The sequence below is a fragment of the Drosophila erecta genome, unplaced genomic scaffold (assembly GCF_003286155.1).
Source record: "Drosophila erecta strain 14021-0224.00,06,07 unplaced genomic scaffold, DereRS2 tig00000279-arrow-arrow-pilon, whole genome shotgun sequence".
Lineage (NCBI taxonomy): Eukaryota > Metazoa > Arthropoda > Insecta > Diptera > Drosophilidae > Drosophila > Drosophila erecta.
This window is the reverse complement of record NW_020825216.1, coordinates 1,389,754-1,405,541: the sequence shown is the minus strand read 5'-3', so window position 1 is coordinate 1,405,541 and position 15,788 is coordinate 1,389,754. Positions and strand designations below refer to the sequence as shown.

General features: G+C 45.6%; 4 protein-coding genes across 6 annotated transcripts; 2 read left to right on the top strand and 2 right to left on the bottom strand.

Moving 5' to 3' along the window:
• Nucleotides 1-1,044: 1,044 nt before the first annotated feature.
• LOC6551415 (nuclear RNA export factor 1) lies at nucleotides 1,045-15,630 on the bottom strand. Of its 3 annotated transcripts, none has more exons than XM_015155548.2 (10): nucleotides 14,946-15,630; nucleotides 14,718-14,878; nucleotides 14,562-14,657; nucleotides 4,967-5,488; nucleotides 4,795-4,904; nucleotides 3,179-3,215; nucleotides 2,755-2,984; nucleotides 2,523-2,694; nucleotides 1,965-2,464; nucleotides 1,045-1,902 (listed from the first exon to the last, which is right to left on the bottom strand). In XM_015155548.2, the coding sequence occupies exons 1-10, from the start codon at nucleotides 15,043-15,045 to the stop codon at nucleotides 1,803-1,805; spliced, it is 2,028 nt and encodes a 675-aa protein (XP_015011034.2). In that variant the 5' UTR covers nucleotides 15,046-15,630; the 3' UTR covers nucleotides 1,045-1,802. The 3 variants fall into 3 exon arrangements, with proteins under 3 accessions (XP_015011034.2, XP_001977201.1, XP_026838834.1); XM_001977165.3 differs by having other exon boundaries at nucleotides 14,562-14,654; XM_026983033.1 differs by lacking the exons at nucleotides 1,045-1,902; nucleotides 1,965-2,464; nucleotides 2,523-2,694 and having other exon boundaries at nucleotides 2,944-3,215; nucleotides 14,946-15,629.
• On the top strand, nucleotides 7,492-8,214 carry LOC6551417. Its single transcript, XM_001977167.3, has 2 exons — nucleotides 7,492-7,762; nucleotides 7,823-8,214. The coding sequence occupies exons 1-2, from the start codon at nucleotides 7,694-7,696 to the stop codon at nucleotides 7,961-7,963; spliced, it is 210 nt and encodes a 69-aa protein (XP_001977203.1). The 5' UTR covers nucleotides 7,492-7,693; the 3' UTR covers nucleotides 7,964-8,214.
• Nucleotides 10,488-11,330, top strand: LOC6551416. The gene has a single exon (XM_001977166.3). It carries the CDS (start codon nucleotides 10,622-10,624, stop codon nucleotides 11,072-11,074), a length of 453 nt encoding a protein of 150 aa, XP_001977202.1. The 5' UTR covers nucleotides 10,488-10,621; the 3' UTR covers nucleotides 11,075-11,330.
• LOC26526777 (putative sodium-dependent multivitamin transporter) lies at nucleotides 11,412-13,307 on the bottom strand. Its single transcript, XM_015155993.2, has one exon. The coding sequence runs from the start codon at nucleotides 13,305-13,307 to the stop codon at nucleotides 11,493-11,495; it is 1,815 nt and encodes a 604-aa protein (XP_015011479.1). The 3' UTR covers nucleotides 11,412-11,492.
• Nucleotides 15,631-15,788: the final 158 nt, after the last annotated feature.

The window sequence follows — 15,788 nt, the reverse complement described above, 5'->3', positions numbered from 1 at the left end:
AAAAGGGGTCCGGTTGTAGCTAGATGCCGTGTCCATTGTGTGGACCACAAGAGTGGGCCAGCTGGCCATGGGTTTTCACTTGGGATGCTGGGTGGTCGCCGCTTCTCACGCTGCCCACTGACCAGTGGTCGCCACCAATGGCAACCAGTTGCTGACCAATTGTTGAGTCCCACCCAATCGCCGGACAGCTGTGGCCCAAAACCGAGGAGCCGACACCGCAGACAATGCAAATCCGGCTCTGTGTGTGGAAAGCTGTGAAACTAGAAAAGCTTTTTGTTATTCGACTCCTTTATTGTCCCAGCCCCGACGCTCGCTCTCAAAGGCATATGCACAATGGGCCTAGGTCCTGGTCCTAGTCCTCGTCCTCGTCCTTGTCCTGGTACTGGACCCTATTCCCAGACACTTTCGACATTTGGGCGCTGTCTCGTCTCAGCGGGAATGATGACAATGCACCTAAATATTTGCTCCCAGGCGCCCCGAACTGGTTACCATTAATGAAGTAGGCTAGATAAAGGAATCTCGACTTCCCTCCCAGATTATGCCCATTCAAATATACCTTCACCCTCAAAGTCTGTTTATTATTTAAATTATCGCATAGCCCTGGGATATGATATATGTATATAAGTTTTATTGCCAGTAGCAGAATGTCAACTTTGCTCATGACGAAATTTAATTTTAATAATATTTATATTTACTGCAAAAATATTTTCAAAAAACTATTAAATTAAATATTAATATTACATTTTAATAAGGCGAAAATGTTATTTATTAAAGTTTTTCTTTTTACGATAGAGTTAGCAGAAATGTTTTTGAAAATAATGCAACTAGTTTAAGTAAAAATAATAAACAATCATACCGCGCAATTTTTATATAAAATCTTATAATTTAAGTGTCCTTACACGGCCAGAGCGCCATCTAGCGCCTGGATATATTTGACACGTTACTTACACAGCTTATTAGCGACACCTAGCGATAATTTCAGGGCCAGTTGTATTGAACTTATTTGTAGAATGGCAAATAGTCAAGTAAAACACAGCGTTCTCATTCGATTCTAATAAATTTATTTATGATTTTACAGTTAAGCCTTAATGTATATAATTCCTATATACCGAACATATAAATATAAACTTACAGCTGAGTGTGAATTATAAATTTTCATTTTTGCTATTAAGGAGTAAAGTTAATGTTGCTTTCCGAGTCGTTAGAAAATTTATACAGTGGTCATTGTTGTTGCTCGCCCAAGATCTCTAATTAACAACATCTTTCTTTTATTCGAGTGTCTTTCTATACAAAATTTAAGGCAAGTCGAGGACCTGGGAAAGCGGGTATAAAGCATAATTGGCGCGACCAATGCATTCCGATTATCGCCTTGGTTTGGGTATCGTCGTATATGTTTAAATAATAATTGGGTTTTTTTCGTTTTGATAACATTGTTGTATTAAGAACTTAGGGTGTGCTCGTGTTGTGTGTGCTTAGGAATCTAAAACAACTCTAAATTCTAAAGAGGCAACCGTTCGCAGACTCGTCCTGGCTTCAATGTGGACCAGCGGGTCTGCGGGCGGAACTTAAAGGAAATTAAATATAACTATCAGAGGACTGTGATCGTTGTGGCACATTGCCCGCAGTGCTGGGATCACAATCGCTACTGCCCGCATGTGCACACAACTCCGCAGCTTACTACAATTTAAAGGTGACTCAAGGAATAATTGTAAAATGTAATTACAAAATGAAAACAAATAAAGGAAATTTTGTGTATGTGGCACTTTGGCTGTGTCCTATGGGAGCGGCAGCAGCAGCAACTCCTACTTCACAAATGCCTCGGGCGGTATTTTGTTTTCCTTGAATAATTGCTCGAACACAAAGGCGGCATGGTTATAGTCCCAATTCGTTTCCTCCAGGCATCTGGTAAATGGAGAGATAGGTTTACTAATTGATCGAGCTATGGATTACTACTCGAATCTTACTTGCGACTCCAGATCACATTCATTTGGCTATGCGTGCACATGGCTTGGATCATTTGCATTTTGGTGTTTTCATCCTGGGCGCTGCCAGGTGCCACTGCCGTGGCCGATATGGCGGCACTGCCGCTGTTCACCGGTGCGGTGGACGCCAGCGGATCTCCTGGTAGTATAGCCACCGGTCCAGTCGCCACGCCCACCGGATTCAGTCGACCCTGTAGCCCCGTCGTTGTCCCGGCTTGCGGACTGGTCACCGCAGTGGAAGTGGAGGGCATAGTTCCTGGAGCCGCCTGGTGCTGCGATCGCTTGAACTCTCGCAGCTGTTCATGCGTGGCGTTTGTGATGAAGATCGTCTCATTGCGGATACAAAAGCCAGTATTCTGCGGCACCACCACGTAGGTGCGGGCAAAGTGGCGCAGGTCATACAATTGCATTGAGCCTGGATTGCTGGCCTCGCCATTCAGCTCCTTGAACAATCCCGTCACGGTGAAAACCATCATTGACGTCTGGGTGAGAAGAGATGCATTTAGTTTAAGCTCAATGGAGTTTTGAGTCTTTGCTTACATTGTAGATGGTCAGGTCGACGGTGAAGGTCTGACGCTCGTGCTGCGTTTTTGGCCATTCATCCAAAGTGGAAACACAGGCCAGGCGTCCGTACCTCAAGTTTCGGGTGCGAATCTCATCGCCGTTTATCAAACGCCGGAGATTGCGATTAAACTTCCAGAAGCTGTTCAACCTGGACGACATGAAGGTGATTAAAGGTTGGTATTTATTTATTATCTAGCACATTGCTCACCTGCCCGCCTGACTGGCCGATGGCATTGATATGGAGAGCATCGCGTTCTCATGGTAGGCATCTAGCAGAGATTGCCGATTTTCCGAGTCGAATATGCGAAAGTACTGGTCCAAGAACTGGCGCACCACCTCGGCGCCAGCGACGTCGCACAGATAGGAGGCCTTCGTTTCGAGAAGACGACCCTGCTCGTTTAAATCAAATGTGACCTGCGGCGCCAGGGTCTCTCCGTCCTATATGGGATTTAATTTGGTTATGGTCTTGCGATTACCTAGTTATCGATAAGGAGATTCCAAGCCTAAGATCCATGTACGTATACAGAGTATACAAACTATTAGAACTTGCGTATGGTTATCAAGGAATTCCCATCGGTTTGCTAATAGAAGGGGCATATACGAATAGAATCGATGGGGTGCTGTGAACTTACCAACTTCACCAGTTTGGGGAACTTGCGGCGTACTTCGCTGTAAATAGTGGATATTCGGCCGTATTTTTTGTTGGCATTAGCAGGGAGGCGATGATAGATATGCGAGTTAAATAGCGAGAAATAATAATTAAATGGGTTTTTTATTTGTGGGAGCTGTATGCGCTGCAGGAGTTGCAGATTAGCCAGTGGTCAGATGTGACTCCTCCTCCCCATGCGGGTTATGCTTTGATCTGCCTATAGCTTTACCGTTACTCGACCGGCTCACACACAAATTGGCGGAGCCTTGATCAGCTGAAGAGGCAGAGGCACTAGGTGCTTGGCCATTGTTGTGCCTTCAATGGATCGATGTGAAAAGTGCAGCGGAAAAGTACGTTTGAGCAGCGCATTGTGCCTGGGCATCTTTTATGGTGTATTTCTTTTGTGTTATTTTCTTTTTATACATTTTTTCTTTCCTTTTTTACGTTTTTTCTCTTACATTTCTTTTTTTTTCAGTGGCCCCAAGCGTAAAGTGGCTTACAAAGCTGACTGCTGTGTAACTTTAGTTCGTCTCGTCGTGTTCAAGCACGTCGCATCCGCAGGCGGCTCATGCGCCCAACAAAGCCGCACAAACTTATTGTAATCGGCTGGCAACACAACGCGGCGGCCGCTGGCGCCAGCAGAAAGTCCGCACGTGAGTCGGTCAGTGGTGTGTCGTCCGTCCTGGTAGTCGTTTCTGCTCCTGCTGGACGCTGCGCACCGGAATGGTGAGCCTGTGCCCTCCACTCTGCCTCCTCCTCTTCTTGGCAACCACCGCAAAATCAACAAGCGGCGACACAGCAATGCAACACAACGGCGCGCACAGGGCACGCAGCTCCGAATGTGGCACAAACGCTTCTGCGAATGCGCATGCGTGCGTGCGGTGGCGTGGAGTGGCTACATGCGTGCGCCCGTGTGTGTTGTAGCGGGGTGCGCGGTGGGTGGGTTGGTGGATTACTTGTTATTCGTAATATAATTAATCTTTGTCGATGTGATGCGCTAACTATTGGTATTTGGCCAACGTTGTTGTATGTTGCTTTGCTATGGGACTGCTGCATGTCCGCCTGGTTAAGTGGAAGTGCGAACGGTGCCGGTGTATGTATGGTATGTCATTGGTACAGTTGCGTCCTTAGTTCAGCGTTGCCACATCGTCGAAAGTTTAGTGCTCTTGGCTTGGGCTCTACTGTACTTTTTTTTTTCTTTTTATTCTCTTTTTTTGGTTAACTTTAACTCTTTTATTTCTTTTTTTTTTCTTTTTTTTTTGCTCCGCCCAAAATCCCTTCCGCTGCCTACGATCTGTCCTGGCTTTAAGACAGCTTATACGGAAAATGTTGCCTAAATGCTTTTGCCTGCTCAGCTGCATTTAACTTTGGCAGAAGGCCATTCAAGCTTAATGGCGGCAAGAGAGGAAGGTTCCACCTGACCATGGTCCACAATTCTGCAGCGCATTCGCTTTAAAGAAAAGGAATGGAGACAACAGAACAATGGAAATGTGGTAATCCTAATTCCTCTGTAACTCCCGACGCGGCAAATCCCACGTCGAATATGCGGCGGCATCCTCTAGAAAGGTTAAAAGATCAACTAATCACACCATAGTATACCTGATAAAGTGCTGGGTATCCTTGTAGCGGGAACGGCAGGGATTGTTCTTTAAAACAAGTTCCAAGATGGACAGGTTGCGAAACACAACAAGGTGGGCCAAAGATGGTATCTGGAAATGGTAACGTGATCAGTGGGTTATTGAAGAAGTAATTCTCTAAAGTCAACACTAACCTTGTTATCACCCAAATAGAGAATCTTGAGGTTCGGTATGCGTTTCTCCACATTCTTGAACGCCTCCATGCTGGACATGGAGTTTTCATTTAGGTTAATGGCCTCCAAGTCGGGTATATTGTCGCAGATAATGTCAATGGCGGCGCTCATCACGTTCTGACGGAAAAGTGGGCAGAAAATCGGCCTAAGATCGGGATCGGCATGGAACCGGGAAAGATCCAGCGCCTTGGTTTGCACATTGTAACGCTTGGCCATGGTAACCTTCATCTTCTCCTTGAAGGCATCATCGATGGCCACCAGGGGTATGCCGCTGCGCACACGTGGCATCAGCCGATAGCCATCTGGAAGATGGGCATGCCTGCCCAGATGTTGGATGCGTTCGGCCACCTCGTAGTCGTCCGTGAAGAAGATCACGCAGTTTCGCTCCACACGCCAATATTGCGGTATGAAGACATGTGGCGACATCGCCGCCAATAGGGCACGCAAAAGTGTTTCCTTTTCGTATATCTGGGCATTTTGTAACTGCAAAAACAAAAAGAAAACCCCAAATAGGGGAAACCATTAGACGTCTGTCAATTATATAAACTCATATAGCGCACAGATAACAGCGACCGGAATTATCTCATCGGCCAACTCATGAACTGTTTTGCCAGCAGTGCTCCATATTTTGTATTGCTTCTACGACAGATCACCCAACGGGGTGTGTAAAAGGCAGAGATAGCTCTAAATGTCTAAAAATAAGAAACAGCACGTACTCGTCTGTCAAAGCATGCCGTAATATTCGACTTTCTCCAGTTAACTCACTGGAGATCTTCTCAACTTTTTAGGCACTTTCTACTATATACAAATTACTATTCTACCTACTGATAATTTTGTAAACCATTCATCCTTTGCTCATGCGTAATTTCATTAGTTGGTAATTGGTTTTCTTTACTCATCACATTGATTAGAATTACGATATAACTTTGCCGCTTTGCATGCCATTCATTTGCATTAACCAATACGTGGAACTCGTCACCTAATTACATCTTTTTTGTGGGTGGAGCAGTCTTATCATACAAGCGTTCAGTGATTTAATTACGAGCACTTATCCGGATATGGTGAGTGTACGGCAAACAGTACGGTGGATGCAAAACGTAGAGAGTGGAACCGCGTAACCACTTCCTCTGACACCCATGCGAAGGTCAGAGATCGGCGGAGCGATACGCAATATCGGTCACTTGGCTATTAATATTGCTCGATGGCTATCTAATCGGACGGACTGCATCCACATGTACATATGTACGAACACATATGCGCCGTACATGGTGTACTATGTGTACAGAGAATCACTGGAATCAGTGGTAGGTAATTCAATTTATAGGATCACTTGGAGTACAGTCGAGTACAGGCACAAAGATGGGGGGCCGTATGCGTATAATGATCGTGTGAATGATTGCCATGCTGCCAGCGCATAGCTCCCAGTTCCCAGTTCCCATATCCCACTCCATACAGATGCCCCAACCAATCCACTCGACCCTATTCATATCAACAGTATCAAGCAGATAAGTCCGGGAACAGTCGCAGCACATCTAGCCCACTCATTCATTGCGCATTAATGCGATAAATTTATTTATTACGGGCATTAGCTGTATATTATTATATTTTTTGGCTCTCCTGCGTCCATCGGGTTCCTCGATATGGTTAACCCTAGCTTTCCATTGACTGAAGCATTCAAACATAAACCCCCTCGTGATATCGCATTTGAAAATGACAAATTGTAGTGCTTTATTAATTTACAACCATTGTCTTTTTGAATTTTCCCGCAAAATTGGTGTGTCATAGGCTCTTTAAATAACGTATTTGGTGTTAATTACAAAGCTATTTATTCCTTTCGGACTAACCTAGCTAATAGTTGAAAGCCCTATATTAGGGGACCCAATTTAATATATTTCATTTATTACGCTCATTTGTCAATGTGTCGTATTAAGATCATAGATCTTTATAGTTTTCTGTACATTTTCAGCAGGTCTTATCGCATATATATGGCACACAATCCTTCTTATGGAAGGACTTTTACTTTAGTTTTGAACTAGCTGGTTGAAACTTTGAATAGTGCCTGGAAATAGACCACAGACAACAATGGCAGCCTTGGGTTCAATCGCCGCACCTGCTCGATGGGCAAATGGAACCGTTAAGGCGACAAGGCCAGAGGTTCCATTTGAAAATAAAGATGATGACTGTGTTTTGGAGGCAATCAGATCGGATTGGACATTCTCGGGAACTTAGAGTTTCGCCGGGGGCGTTAAGGTGGGTGGTTGGGTGGATGAGTGTATGGAATGTGAATGGTTTGTTTGTACAGCTCACAGGCATACATGGTGCTATACATATACTTATTGTGTTCAACACAATACAATATACACCGAATATACACCGAGTACTGGCTGGCTGTCTGGCTGGCTGGCTGAGACATATTTCTAGAATTGATATGGAGCTATATAGCTATGACAGCCCAACTCCGGCGTCGCAGTCGCAGTCACAGCTGGCGGCGCAGCTTGGGTTGGGTTGGGCTTTCGGTTCGTTCGTTTGGCTAACAAGTGAACACCACACCGAACACCGGCATTCGCTGACAGACGTGCGCCGATGAAGCAGCAACAAGTTACTGGCCCTGGACAGCAATATAGACCGCAAACGGCATCCCACATACAACAAATACGTACTACATATATATACGCATAAAAGCGAAGAATGGGAGGCTGTTGCTCAAAGGATTTGGACGACAAACGCTCCTGGAGTCCCGAGGAGACCAAGAATGGCGTAGGACACTCATACCCCCACCACCATAATATAGTACCAAGTCTAACATCTCGTTTCCAGAGCACCACATCGACCATCATTGCCCAGCCGCTGGACGAAGTGGGCTCCACCGGCGTCTTCACATTAACACGCACCACCACTAGCACCACGCGGCAGGAGAAGACGGTGACCACCACCAACGAGGAGCAGGAGCAGGACTAGCTGCCAGCAGATTAACATGGAAACCAAAACATTTTTTTTAAACCTTTTTGTTGAAACCAATTCAATGCCAATGTGTGCGTGAGTGTGTGCGTGAGTCTGTTGCGAGTGTGTGAATACTATTAAAATAAAAAAATAAATGTACATACGAACAATGTGAATATGAATATGAATCAAGTTAAGCTGTTAACGAGTAATAATTAACTGTTATGTGCCTGAATTTCAATTTCGTAATAAATTGTTGAATCGCTAAATATTGCACTTTGCTTTAAATTATCGGCAAAGATATAAGCAAACTTGGGTTCCCATTCAAATCAAATGCAGTCGATAAAGTGGCTTCGATTCAGAAAATCATCAATCACTTTTTTTTGCATTCAATGGGATAATTTCATATACAACAACCTCAAAGCTGTGCATCTAGAACTTTAAAACTATCACAATATGGCATTAAATAAGAGCTGCTTTTGCTTTGATTATTTTCCTGATTTCTACATAGGTGCGAGTTCGAGACCCACCGCTGTTCAATGCGCTTTTTATGAATAATTATAATTGCTCGATTGATCAACAGTGTATTTGTTTTCAAAAATATGTGGCAATCGTAATCATAGTTAGAAATAGGTGTTCTTTACGTTTCTGTGCTCGGAACTCACTAGAAATCAGTACATTTTTGTTTAGCAGCCCTCAACGAGATTCGCTCATCCGATATCTGCTGTACAAATGTGGGATAACAGATTGGGAATGGGGGACCGCAGGAGCAGGGTGGAATCGGCGGAATCTGTCAGTTCAACTGGCGAGCGATAAGGGGAACGTTCCAACGCATTATTGGTCGATGACATCAGGAGATGCACACAGAAGAGTACTAGGCGAATGGTTTCAAGTGGACTGGATGTTTTTGGGACCTTTGGGGGTAATACCCTGTAGCTCGTAGAGCTTTCCTATGCAGTGAGTCAGTTCTGTTTGGCCCACAACACGGTTATCAACGCTGCTCGAAGTGCTGTTTTCATTTTCGGCCAAAATGACTAACTACCCAAAGCGGGCACGTGTTTGCAGTCTAATAAAAAATAATAACGATCAGTCAGTGGAATGTTTTGGCCATTCCATTCGCACGTACATTCAGTTTATATAGCATAGCATCCATAGATTGCTCGCTTGCCAGTTGTGAATCCATTAGGAAAATGCAAATAAGACTGCCATTGGCGATGGCCGTTTTTATTTAGAATTTACATTTATCAATAACATACTTGGTCAGTTCGTTCGCTACATGCAACTTGACAATCTCGACTTGTTTTCAGTTCCCTTGTCACTCAAGAACGTCGTTACGTGTAGTTGTCAAATCGTAAGAATTCAACACATAATAGCGCAATTTGCTTACAAATAATACCTGTGTTGACACTGATTCAGCGAGCAGTACAAGCGAAACTATGCTAAGAAATTTGTATACGTGTATGGAAAAGCTTTTCACAACGCCTGAAGACAGGCAAGTAATTGTAGCCGCAAGTAATTAAGAAAGCCTATTGCCGATAAGAACGTAGAACTCTAGTTAGACTCTAGTTGTCGAATATGAACACATAAATGCGTTATGAATCAGTGGTTACGAAAAGTCATAAGTAGCCACAATCAACCATATTTCGAGCAATCAAACCAAGTTCTCAGGCTAAGAATGCCCGACTGATTGGTGACGAAAGGAGAACATTGCGAATGATTAACGCGGGGCGTCCATTAACCCATTAAGACTCTAGACCATTACAACTCGTTCAATTGGTTATGAATAAGAGCAGATAAGATTAGGCCAAACAAACATGCAGAAAATAGAAGACGGCGAGCGAGCACAAACTGCGCAGATAAATTGAATTGGAGGCGGACAACAAAAACGTAGCCCACGAAATACAAAATAAAAAACGACCAAATGCGAAATACAAAATACAATAGGCACAGACAATTAAAGAACATATGTACCAGACCAAAAGAGGGGTCGATGTATAGTGTACGCTATATGCTATGTGCTGCATATGCAGATAAAATAATTTAACCGACCCTACACTGACTTTTCAATCAAAAGCAGCCCCCCAAACGACAGTGCTGCGCTTCGTTTTTAGCGGAAAAATTAAATGGAAATGGTATTGGATGGCAAAAGGCATGGGCACGATTTTCCTTTACAACTAATGAACATAAATAGCTTATGAAAATGTAGATTTTTGGGAAGCTTCACTTTTCTAAACTCCAAAATCGATAGAAAAGCAGAAATATAGAAAGTGCAGTAAATTTGATACATAAGTTTTCCGCAAAACGCCAAACTAGAGATTTTTTTCGAATAATTTACAATATTTCAAAACACTGACTACTTATATTTTAAACGTTTTTAGAGTTTTAGAAGCCGAGGATTTATTTCCCTGCCTGACCATTGTATGCAGAATCCATGGACTACCGGCCCTACGAAAGTATCCAAAAAATAGCCAAATGTTGGAAGAAAGCGACCGTCTTCCCGGCCAACACTGCCATACGCCCCGTGTTCGAGTGAGCGATAGGAAGCCGAGCCAGTGAGCGAGCGGGCTGGAAGGCAGATAGAAATTGGAGCGCACCCCGAGAGTCCAGGCCACGATCGATCGACAAGCGAGACGGGCAGCAGTGCCACAGCAAAGCTACTCGCAGTCGGACGCAAACATGAAACCCATTGGGGGCAAAAGCATTCCGGTCATGTTCCTGGTGATCCTCGGCCTGGTTAGCCTGGTTAGCCTGGCCAGCTCGCTGCCCATGACTCCCGAACAGGAGCTGAAAGATGTGGATGAGCCGTTGCGTCAGCAGCCGCAGCAGCAGGTGCAGCGCATGGTGAAAAGCGAAGCGGTGCCAGATTCGGATTCGGAGTCGGAGTTCGTCGGAAGAATTGCGCCACACAACGAGCAGAATCCGGAGGATGTTCAAGAATACGATGCCGTCACATTGGTGGAGGAGTTGGAGGCCGCCGGAGTGCAGCTAGCCGGTCGACAGGATCTGCGCAAGCTCACCTACACGGAGCTGGTCCGCCTACTGGCCCTATGGCATCTGTCCCAGAATCGCAATGTTTACAATGCCAAAGGACCGGAGGAGCAGCCCAATCAGGCCATCGATGAGCCTTAATTTAATTGCTTAATGAGTAAGCTCGTTTATTTAAAGCCAAAGTTCACTTAACATATTGTGTGACAAGAGAAAAAATGGGATCACCCATGCAGATATACTATGGCAACTATATGATATTCTCTGACCTGACTTTCGTTCGAACATTATAAAGAACATTGTAACTTGAACAGCCGCTTTTTTTTTTTAATGATAGTGTGCCCCTTTTAGACATTTGCCCCATTTTTAGAATAGCAAATAAACTAAACCGTATTGTACAGCACAGTAGTTATCTTTTGGAGTGATACACTGATGCTGATTAAGCTGGATGCAAAGCGCCAAGATAAGGTAGACACAAGAGTGTAACAAGAGAGTAACTAAGATCAAAACGGCACGAGAAAACAAAAAAAAACGAAGAAGGAACTATAAAAGTGATGTTCAGCTACGCCACTGCCTTGTGTTTCTCCCACTCGATCTCGTCCAGCCGCGCCGGCGACGTTGCAGTCTCTGTGGTGATGCCACCAATCTCCGAACTGGTGCCGGTGACCACCAGGAGCGGCATCTGTCGCCGTTGCAAGCGTTTGGCTAACGGCGGCACGAAGAGATCGTGTTTGATTAGCGTGCAGTCCGCATCCTGGTAGATGCGTTGATTGTTGTCCCATTTCAGCAGGGCAAACAGCCAGGACAGCAGCCATCCGCCAAAGAAGGTAATCACGAAGCCCAGGGCAGCGTACCACATGTAGCTGATCCTGTACAGGTAAAAGAAATGCTCTTCCTCAGCCACCGCTGTCGTCGCCTTGAGGAAAATGTCACGGGCAAAGCTCCTGTCCACCGGACATCCAGCCGTGGACATATCCAAGCTAACAAGCGGCGGCTTTGGCTGCCCGAATCCTATCCAAAAGCAGAACGCCAGCGATATCAGCAGCCCTCCAATGGCTCCCTTTTCATTCGCCTTGGTCACGTTCATGCCCAGCGTGAAGAGGCCTAGCAGAGGGCCTCCAATGATGCCGAAGATTGACAGGGCCGCCTGCAGTAGTCCACCAATCGATCCGGCCATGAAGGCCATGCCAATGCAGAGGGCTCCGAAGAACACCGACAACAGCTTAGAGTACCACAAGGTCTGGCGATCGGTGAGCGTGCGTTTGGCACAGCAGCTGACCAAGGGCTTGAGGTAATCCTCCAGGGTGACGGCCGCCAGCGAGCTGATTATCGAGCTAATCGTGGAGAGGCTGGCGCAAAAGATTCCTGAAACGAAGAGACCAGCCAAACCGGTGTACTCGCCCATTGTGTCCACGACGAAGAGCGGCATCACCTGATCGCGCGAATTGACTCGTCCCTCCAGCAGCGGATCGCAGTCGCGGTAGTACCAGTAGATGCACAGACCGGAGAAGCAGGTGCTCAGACTAAGCAGGCAAAGAATGGGCAGGCACCACCACAGGGCCGCTCGAGCAGCACTCAAACTTTTCACCGCCATCAGGCGCTGGACCTGCGTTTGATTCACTCCATAGATGGCCAGGTAGGTGGCACTACCGCCCAAAATCTGGGTGAACCAAGTGTGACGTTCCGTGGGATCCACACTAAAGTTGGTCAGATCGATGCGTCCATTTTCCTGCGCCACGCGCCATATCTCTCCCAAGCTGCCCGCCTTCACCCAGGCACAGATGATTACGCTAAAGACAGCGGCGAACATGAGGAGCGACTGATAGATGTCGGTGATAAGTACGGCCTTCATTCCGCCAAGCGTCGCATAGAAGGTGCACACGACTCCCACAATTACGATGGAGAAGACCTGGCTCAGTCCAGTAACAGCTTCCAAGGCCAAAGCCGGTGCATAGACCACAATGCCCATGTAAAGGACCATCTGGAGTGTGAAACTCAGCGAGGCGGCCAATCGGGTGGCATAGCCAAATCGCAGTTCCAGATACTCGTACACACTGGCCGTCTTTAGGCGATAGAAGACTGGAATGATGAGGTAGGCGGCCACCGGCGTGGACAACACGTACGATAGGTTGATCAGGACGAACATGGTGCCGTACTGGTAGATCTCCATGGATACGCCCAGTAGGGTTACGGCGGACATGAAGCTGGCCATCAGACTAAAGGCCACGGGAGTCACGTTCATGGAGCGATCCGCCAGAAGGTATTCGGTGGTGGTGCTCTGCTTGCCGCCCACGAAACGGTAGTAGATGCCAATGGCCACGGAGATGGCCAGCACCACGGCCAGGATCGTGTAGTCCCAGGCGCCCAAGGTAGCCATTGCAGATGACGGGTTCAAGGGGGCACGTGTTAAGCTGGTTTCCCCGGCGAAAGCCTAATCGCACATCTAATCACTCCTAACTGATAAGTTGCCCGTAATCGGGCCTCTTGAGATTCAGCGATATATTGTATGAGGCGTCGGACGTTGGAACACGTCTTCACCGTCTGCCGGCCGTCGATGAAATAAAGGCCAAAACGGAATGAAACCGCAAGCTTTTGTTGGTGAGCCAGCATTGGGCATTTTACTATGGCATTTACGACCCAGTCGAGAGATAGCGACCTGTTGTGTTGCACCACGTGCGGCTGGATAGGTTGGCAACCAGGCGAAGGATAACCCAACCGCAGGCATTAAGGCCTTCACATGGGAACCCATTTAGGTGAGGGTCATCCCAACTGCCAAACCACCAAAGGCTCGGCTGCATTGCACTTTCAGCTCGTGGGGACGAACACTTGTTGCTGGCACTGTGGCCGACTGAGTTTAGCCATCCATAAATATTTATATGCCCGCTCGTCGGCTTGCAATTGTAATTGTTGTACCCGATTGTCGTTAGCTGTGTAGAGCAGCTACACCCCCCGTCGCAACTTTTGCTTGTTTGCTTTACGATTTTTACGAGTGAAATTAATTAATAAACACAAAGAGCACAGGCGGGAAGTCGGCATTGGAGCACTGAAGCAGTGTACAAATAAACAAATAAGACTCAACATTTCGTGTTTACAAGAAAGTTGCAACTTATGCGATTCTTTCCGGATTCTTTACTCTCTCAAAGCGACCTTTTGTCAATAGCAAAACAACCAACAGACGAATCACATGATATTCCCTGAGACCAAAAATAGTTCTATGGCTGCCGTCATAAATCTGGTATCTATATGGACCAGTCTGGGATTTGTAGTTTTTTGTAGTGCCGGAAAATTAGTGAAGCATTAGATCAGGGTACAAATACACCAAAACATTTAGATGTTTATGCGGTTTGTAAGTTACCATAGACGATGATTACTAAGTCTGGGATTTTGATGTGACTTGAGTAATGGAAATACGTGGAACTACCTTTAAAACAGTCATTAAGTCGAACAGTTGAATTTGTATATGGCGGGCATTATTGATCAGGCATTTATATGGATCTTTAGTGATTTCTAACGGGTGCTGGAGGACTGAAAGCCACCTTTAACATAGAAACAAAACTACTATCAAATCACATGATTTTGGTCTAGACCATTGCTGCGATGATATCTATATGACATAGTAGTTTAAACTCACCGTGACTTGGTACCAGCCAAAGCTGTTGGGCATTAGTTTGCCGAACTTGCCGCGCGGAATGGGCGATCCTCGGCGTCGGGAGGTGGGTCTATCCTGCTGGAATTACATATTAGATTAGGCATTTGCATAGGAATCAAATGTGCGAGTGGTGGGCACCTTGACGGTCGTGGTCATGTCGCTCATGTCATCATCCTCGTCCCAACGACGCAAATCTTCGGGTCGCAGTTTAATGTCCTTTTTGTTGTGTGGAAATTGTGAGGGCTTGAAGCTGACGCGCCGCTTATTGCGATCCTTGCGCCGCTGGCGATCCTCCACATCTAAAGAAATACATATAAATGCGTTACTAGAGGGGTATTTCATTTTGTTGCACATCCATGTACTGACCATCGAAATCCTCGAGAGCCGAGTAACGTCCGCCGCCATTGCCGACGTTGTTGTTGTACCGCTGGCCACCGCCGCCGCCTCCACCGCCTCGCTTTGGCATCCTTCTAATTATTGCTCCAAAATTTATGCAACAACAAGAAATGCGAACTTCAGCACGTTTTTTGCTGCGTGTGTGTGTACCGTCGTTGTTGTTGTTATTGCGAAAACGCGCTTGCGAACAAAAAACTGTGAGCGATGTAGTTTTGCCCAAAAATGCTGCACGCACAAACTGCCGCCAACTTCTGGGACAATTTCCTCGATTTCGTGCGATTTCCACGTTGTTAACACGTTGAACTATTTGAATGTTGTTTTTTATTTGGTAAATTTCAACAACGAACAAATCCCAAAGTACAACGCAATTTTGTGGAATTTAATTAACTTATTTAGTGACGAGCGATCTTCTTTCGATAGCTACTGGCCGATGGTTTGCACGTACTGGACCTTTTCACAGCCCGTTGTGCACGAAAAAATGGTTTACATGCGTTAAAAACGGGAAAGCAAATAAAATAAACAGGCGATATGCAGCGGGCGAAGGATTCTTGCTTGGGTTGTTTTCTTTTTCTCAATTTCGGAAAGGCTTATCCATGATGGCGGGCCAACTATCGCAATGACCGTGATTAGTGATAACAGTCTAGCGCAAAGCAGGCGCGATGAATTTTGGAGATTTGGCTATATTTTAGGTATGAAACGTATTTTTTTTTTTTTGATTCAACTTGATTTAATGGATCATATTTTTTTTGGATTTAAAAAAAATTAAATACTTTACGCCTACATTAAATATTCTATTTTTGTTGCAAGCAATTA

Excerpts from the sequence above, each read along its gene's own strand:
- LOC6551417 (XM_001977167.3), top strand. The coding sequence starts at position 7,694 with ATGGGAGGCTGTTGCTCAAAGGATTTGGACGACAAACGCTCCTGGAGT. Across the intron at positions 7,763-7,822 it reads CCGAGGAGACCAAGAATGGC|AGCACCACATCGACCATCAT; the intron begins GTAGGACACTCA and ends TCTCGTTTCCAG.
- LOC6551416 (XM_001977166.3), top strand. The coding sequence starts at position 10,622 with ATGAAACCCATTGGGGGCAAAAGCATTCCGGTCATGTTCCTGGTGATC.
- LOC26526777 (XM_015155993.2), bottom strand. The coding sequence starts at position 13,307 with ATGGCTACCTTGGGCGCCTGGGACTACACGATCCTGGCCGTGGTGCTG.
- LOC6551415 (XM_015155548.2), bottom strand. The coding sequence starts at position 15,045 with ATGCCAAAGCGAGGCGGTGGAGGCGGCGGCGGTGGCCAGCGGTACAAC. Across the intron at positions 14,658-14,717 it reads ACATGACCACGACCGTCAAG|CAGGATAGACCCACCTCCCG; the intron begins GTGCCCACCACT and ends ATGTAATTCCAG. Across the intron at positions 2,465-2,522 it reads TCGACCTGACCATCTACAAT|ACGTCAATGATGGTTTTCAC; the intron begins GTAAGCAAAGAC and ends CTTCTCACCCAG.